General features: G+C 52.6%; 1 protein-coding gene across 1 annotated transcript; it reads left to right on the forward strand.

Annotated features, from left to right (window-relative positions):
• On the forward strand, positions 930–2,008 carry ZNF593 (zinc finger protein 593). Its single transcript, XM_013974131.2, has 3 exons — positions 930–1,321; positions 1,562–1,624; positions 1,718–2,008. Exons 1-3 carry the CDS (start codon positions 1,122–1,124, stop codon positions 1,857–1,859), a joined length of 405 nt encoding a protein of 134 aa, XP_013829585.1. The 5' UTR covers positions 930–1,121; the 3' UTR covers positions 1,860–2,008.

The raw sequence follows: 6,897 nt of genomic DNA on the forward strand, positions 1-6,897 counted from the left end.
CCCAGAAAAATTCTTCTCCATTGACGATTTCTATTTACAAAGTTTCTGGGCTTAGGACCCACAGTGGTGCCTCTGTGGTTGTAGCCATACCAGCTGTGCCCTCAACAGGGCCGTGCCCTCAACAGGGCCCTGCCCTATATCTGCACTCAGCCTGTATGGTCTGGAGTGGGAAGGCCCCAAGGCTTCCAGTGGGTGCCCTGGGCTTACATTTCACTGCTTTGGGCTGGAAACCGATTCCTCTCCCCAGGGATGCACGTGCTGGTCTCCCTGTTTCCTGGCAACAGGTTCCAAAGAACTGGAGCCCCTGAATTATTGCTGAGTTCCTGTGGTCAACCTGGAAGGAAAAAGGCATCCGGCTCCGATGCATGGGGAAAGGCTCTCTGGCCCTCTCCCCAGTCTGAGCACAGGCTATCTAGGCTGATCTCTCTCTTTGATGCCAGCCCATGCCTGAGAGTCCAGGGCTCAGAGCAAGGGGTCAAAGATGGGAGGTCCTTCTGTGAGAATCTCCTCTGCTTGTGAGAGGAGCTGACCCCCTTGAGTCTCTGACAGGACATCTGAGCACTGTGATCTCTGGGAGGAATAACTGGGGAGGGGTTTCAAATGGCGAGGGCTTTCTCAAGGACCAGAGGTATCTCGGCGCCCTGTGGGAGCCGGAATCCCAAACGTCTTCACTCTTATTTATTCATTTATTCACATCACAGACATTTTTCAGTGCCTCCCAGAGATGCAACATTATTCCCCCTCTCCCCTCAACCGCGGAATCTAAGCTGGGGGAACCAGGAAGGTGTGACAAGGCCAGAGGACGGCGCTGAAGTTGGTTGGGCCAGGCTGGATGGGCTTGGCCAGGGGACCGGCCGAAATGCCCTCAGGGCTCACACCACCGAGCCCCCTCCAGTGACCGAAGAAGACGCGTGGTGAGGCCGGATCCCGAGCTCAGCCACTGACGCCGACGACCGCCTGGGGGCGCTCGAAGCGTGAGCCGCGCGAGTGACGTCATCAGAGGCGGTCCGTGGAGCCCGACCCGTCCCGGAGCGTCATATGACGTCATCGAGCCGTCCGGAAGCGCCCCCACGTGTCCTCCCACCTCGGTTCTGGGACCTCTGATCTTGCTGTCACCCACCATGGGTCGCTCCCGCCGGACGGGTGCGCACCGAGCGCACTCCTTGGCCCGTCAGATGAAGGCGAAGCGGCGGCGGCCGGACCTGGATGAGATTCACCGCGAGTTGCGGCCCCAGGTCGCCGCACGGCCCCGGCCAGACCCAGGAGCTGAACCCGATCCCGACCTGCCAGGGGGCGGCCTGCATCGCTGTCTGGCCTGCGCGTGAGTTCCGGCCAGGCCCAGGCCTGAGGAGGAGAAGGGTCCGCGGTACAGGCCGGAGGTGTGAGGTCCGGGCCCAGGGTGTGCAGGGTTTCCCTCTCTTGGGACCCGTGTGGGTCTGCCGGCCACCCATGCCTTCAAGCCCGGAGCCTAGCGTCAGCGAATGCGCCAGGGTCAGGGAAATAGGCCTACCTGGGAGGCATCACCTTCTAACTCTCCTCCCTACCCACCTCATCCCTACAGGAGGTACTTCATCGATTCTGCCAACCTGAAGACCCACTTCCGATCCAAAGATCACAAGAAGAGGTATGAAGGAGCAAGGAGAGGATTGATGGATGGGTTGCCGGGCAGACAGAGCTTGCGTCTGATCAGCTTTCAATTCCTATTCTTTTTTCCCAGGCTGAAGCAGCTGAGTGTGGAGCCCTACAGTCAGGAAGAAGCAGAGAGGGCAGCGGGCATGGGTTCCTATATTCCTCCCCAGCGGCTGGCAGTGCCCACAGAAGTATCCACTGAGGTCCCTGAGATGGATACGTCTACATGACATGGCCTGAGGATGCAAGGCAGAGGAGCTGCCCATGGACAGTGGTACAGGGGCCAGGTTGGGAGAGACTGTGCCAATCTCTTTTGGTTTGGAGAGTGGATGGCCTCTTCCAGATACCCTCCCTTCCAATAAAAGAAATGGATAAATAGGGCTTGCCTCTGGCTCACTAACCTCCAGGCCACTCCTCCAAATTCAAGCCCTGTAAAGATTTCTCCACTAATCCTGTGTACAGGACCCAGGAGTTTACTCCCTGCTTGATTCAGCCTTAGGGCCTGCATCCTTGCCATCCCTGGGGTCCTGGCATCTGTGCTGAAGACCCCCTTTGGAGCCCAGGTGTGTGTGGGGTGATGGGTAGGATCAGGTTCATACTCTTTTGCTTACAATGAGGACAGGGAGTGACCCCCAGGAAAAGAACGAAGTAGGCTCCTGAGATTGTAGCCCCTGTGAATCCAGGGGCCGATGTGAGAGGCTGCCTGCTTCGTCATGGAGCCTGTGACGGCCGCCGCTGCCCCACCATCTTCCAGACAGCATAGCAGGAGCCGCCCAGCCCGAGGACAGCCAGCACTGCAGCCACAATCCCCGCCAGCGGACTCCGGGGCTCTGCCTTCAGCTCCCCGGCTATCTGCATCTGGAGGTGCACAGAGGGTCCGCCTGAGGGGCCAGTTGAGACTACTGGGAAGGCGGGTGGGGTGGAAAGCGGCTGAGAAGCTACAGCTGGGGAAAGGAGATATGGATGCCATCGCTGCCCCAGGGAGATTCCGCCCCAATCCCTCTCGCTTCACTGCCCATCTGGGCCCTGGTTGTTCAGGCGGCCGGGAACGTGACAGCCTGGTAACTGGGCATCATCCCGGCCATGGTAAGGGGCGGACGAGGTCGGTGCTGGAAGCCATCAGTTGGGGTGCTTACCTGTAGCACTCGGAAGTAGCCAGGGGTCAGGCGTCGAAATCGCATGGTGGGTGCCGCTTGTCTCCCAGATGTCCTGTGGGGTGAAAGCCGGAATGAGTACCAGTGGCATTCGTTCACGATACCAAGAGGCGGAAATCAGGGCGCAGGGGTTCCTGACTCTCATATGTGAGAGAGCCTTGCCCTCAGAGGATGCTCACCAGCGCCTGCCTTCCCAGGTCTGGCAGGGGGCGGGGCAGCTAGACCTTTAAATCTGTCCCTTCCCCCGCTGGCCCGCCCTGTCAGCTTTAGGAGCAGCTGTCAGGAGAGATCAGCATCAGGCCTGAGCAGCTCCTCCCCCTCCCACCGAGGAGTACAGGCCAGGGAAGCAGGAGAGACCTTGCCTAGCAGTGTGGACAAGTCTCAGGCCTGAACCAGGTGTGGGAGGGCCTCCCCAGCCCCGGTCTTGGCCCTGTCCCTGCCTCAGGTAATTGGATGTCACCTGTCAGCTCTCAGCAGAGGAGGGGTTGGGTACCTTTAGCACCCCTTCCAAATCGGGGCAGGCCTTTCTCACTTGATTTCTCTTAGATCAACCACACCTACCTCGGGGGAAGGCACATTTCACCCCTTTCCCCAAGATGGAGTTCCTATAGGAACTTCCCTCCTCAGCTTGGAGACAATAATAAAAGATCTGCATCTACTGATTGAAAAAGCTGTTTGAGGTGTGCTAAGAAAAATAGTAGCTGATTGGGAATTTCCTGGTGGCCTAGTCGTTAGGATTCTAGGCTTTCACTGTCGTGTCTCGGGTTCAATACTTGATCTGAGAACTGAGATCCTGCAAGACCTACAAGTGTGGCCAAAGAAAAATAACTGACTGTGCTGGGCTTTATTCTAAGCACTTTACGTGTATGATTTCATTTGGTATTGATTATCTCATAAAAATGCCAAAAAGCATATTTGCTGAATAGCATGTAGAGTGCCTGCATGTAGTATAGAGAGAAGGGAAGAACACCCAGAAAACTTACCAGTGGCCCATTTTGGGCAACGGGACAGGAACCTGCTGGGGAAAGGACACACCCACCTTCCCTTTGGGCTTTTCTGGAGGCTCAGCCAGTAAAGAATCTGCCTGCAATGCAGGAGACCCATGTTTGATTCCTGGGTTGGGAAGATTCCCCTGGAGAAGGAAATGACAACCCACTCCAATATTCTTGCCTGGAGACTTGCCAGTATTCTTGCCACAGATAGAGGAGCCTGGCGGACTATAGTCCATGGCATCGAAGAGTCGGGCAGGACTGAGAAACTAACACTTTCACTTTCCTTCCACTCAATGAGCTACTATTACCTTTGACATTTTTGCAGCAAATAAGTTCAAAGACCTTTTATAAACTCATAAAACTACCTTCAGAATAGAAGCTGCAGGACTTTCCTGGTGATACCATGGATAGGAATCCTACTGACAATGCAGAAGACACAGGTTCTATCCCTGGTCCAGGAGGGCCCACCTGCCGTGGAGCAACTAAGCCTTTGTGCCACAACTACTGAGCCCATGCCTAGAACCTGTGCTCCATGAGAGAAGCTGCTGCAGTGAGAAGCCTGCACACTACAACTCTACATTAGACTCCACTCTCAGCAGCTAGAGAAAGTGTGTGCAGTGGACACCCAGTGCAACCAATAAATAAATTTATTTTTAAAATCCTGATTAAAAAATTGAAGAAAATAGAAGCTGCCATTTACCATGCCTCTACTTCTCAGCCCTGCCAGGTCCTTCAGGTGGGGGTGGGGGCTCGGGGGCAGTAAAGGCACCAGCATGGCTGTTAGGCCCCCAGTCCTTTTTGGGGAGGATCTGAGTACAAGTGGTGCGGTCTTGTTGGTTTCTCCCCTAAAGGACTGTTGAGTTCAGGGAGGTCAGGCTGGCTGGTGTCTCACCTCTAGTTCATGTGCCAGCTCAAGGTAGGTGTTTGATGAAATCAGGATGAAGGAGATACATCTGTTTATTGGAGCATCACAGGGAAGCTAGGATGGGAAGAGGGAAAAGCATTAAAGGAGGAGACAGCACAGAGGAGTGTTAGAGGGATACACAGAGTGCAGGGCAGGAGGACATGCGACCAAGGACAAAGCCAGAAACGTGAGGGCTGCGAGCTGCAAATCTGAGCCTGCTGGTTCACAAATGAGGGAGCAAGGCCTCTGGGGATCCAGCGAGCTGGGGTCCCCTTGAAGGAAGCAGCTGACAATCTGCACTCATGTTTGATGCCACGTGCGAAGGTGGAATGGGGTCAACAGAGCTGGCCAAGTTCCAGAGGACTCAATTTGTATGTGAAATTGTTAAATGATAATTAACACACACACATACCACACGGACATCCATGGGCCAAATTCAGACTTTGGATCTCTGACGATTCGGCTCCTAACAGGCTTTGGAGGCACTGGTAGAGAGTCCAAGTTAGGTGACACAGAGGGGGCCGCCCTCCCAGGCCCCTCCCCACAGAATTAAAGCAATAATAACTCACATCTACCTCATGTTCCAGATTTCAAATATTAAAAGACATCCTCAGAGCTAAGGTCTAATTCCCTCCCTGCTCTTCTAGAGACGAAGAAACAGGTTCAGAGAGGTGTAAGAGGTGGACTCAGTCACATAGCAAGTGGAACTGATTTTTTTTAATTGACACATAGCTGATTTACAATGTGTTGATTTCAAGTGTACAGCAAAGCGATTCTGATAAATACAGAATATAAGAATATATATATCCAGACTCATTTTTCCTTACAAGTTATTATAAAATATCAAGTTTAGTTTTCTGTGCTATATAATAGGTCCTTGCTAGTTATCTGTTGTATACATAGCCACATGTATGTTAATTCTAAACTCACGTGAAACTGATTCTGGCTGATTCCAAAGTCCTGGGTGTTCCCTGGCCTGGGATGATAATGATGATGATAACTGCAGACACTTAGTATGTGTCCGACATTGTTCTAAAAGAAAAGCTCAACCTGGGCTTCTCATCCCATCAACTTGGATGGGAAAAAAATTATATATTTATTTCCACTGACCTCTAACCAAAATTTACCATCTCCTTCTTTATAGATTGAAGTATTAGCAGTATCTGTGGTTTTTGCCACCGGTAGATATCAAATTGTAGTTATCAAAGTATCTCAAAACGTTACTTATGCTCATTAAAGATTTCAAAATGCTGATAGTTATTAACCCACTGCTAAGTCACACTCTTTCAGACGCTCCTAAAACAGAGCTGCCATTGACTGTGGCCAGTAGAGGGTTAGTGGCCAAATGGTGAATCCACCTGCTCTTGCGTTATGACTCAGATTCTCAGTCTCTCACACGCCCTATCTGTAGTTGTTTGCTGACCAATAGGTGTGAGGAGGTGAGTCAGAGACCACCCCCACAATTCAGTGTTATTCATGCTGAGTAACAATACACTGAGACCACTAGATAAGGAAATTTTAATTTGCCAGTCCTGTTAGTGATACATATTAAATACATATTACTATATGTACTGATAAATGCATATTACTATATCATAAATTTGTGGGTTTTAACATATTTCGATAGTAATTGTCCTCGCAATCTTCAGCATTTTGCTTTTAAAAGCAATGTTCTGAGAAAAGGTCTAGGGTTCCCACCAGACGGTCAAAAGGGTCCACAGTGCAAAAGAAAAGAGGGGTCTGGAAACTAGTTCTAAAGGTTTTAGAGCTATTAATTCAGGTACTCCGCACAGCCCTCTGAAGTAAGCGCTAATACCCATTCTACAGACAGGGAAATTGAGGCCCGGTGGGTCGGTTTAGGCCTTGTCACACAAGGTAAGAAGCTGCAGCGTTAGGGTTTGGATCCAGGCTGTGGCTTCCTAACCTTCTGTGCCTCGCTGCTGTGATCACTGCTCACTTTTTGGTGAAGGCCGGCCGGCCGGAAGGTCAGGTCGCATCCTGCCATTTGAGGCCAGTTTTGGGCGGGGATCCCAGGCCAGCTCCGAGGTCATCCGTGTCACACACCAGTGGCACCGCCCCCAGGTTTGGGATGCCTGAAGGGCGGGGCAGGAGATGGAGAGGCCAATGGCTGTGAGAGCGCCTCACCTGGCCTGCTTCCTGGGCCCAGGTATGCTAGTGGCTCCGCCCCCGGCCCAGCCCAGCCCCGCCCCAGGTCGGG

The sequence above is a fragment of the Capra hircus genome, chromosome 2 (assembly GCF_001704415.2).
Source record: "Capra hircus breed San Clemente chromosome 2, ASM170441v1, whole genome shotgun sequence".
NCBI lineage: Eukaryota > Metazoa > Chordata > Mammalia > Artiodactyla > Bovidae > Capra > Capra hircus.

Coding starts and splice junctions, on each gene's coding strand:
- ZNF593 (XM_013974131.2), top strand. CDS start 1,122: ATGGGTCGCTCCCGCCGGACGGGTGCGCACCGAGCGCACTCCTTGGCC. Junction 1,322..1,561: donor CATCGCTGTCTGGCCTGCGC/GTGAGTTCCGGC, acceptor TCATCCCTACAG/GAGGTACTTCATCGATTCTG. Junction 1,625..1,717: donor TCCAAAGATCACAAGAAGAG/GTATGAAGGAGC, acceptor CTTTTTTCCCAG/GCTGAAGCAGCTGAGTGTGG.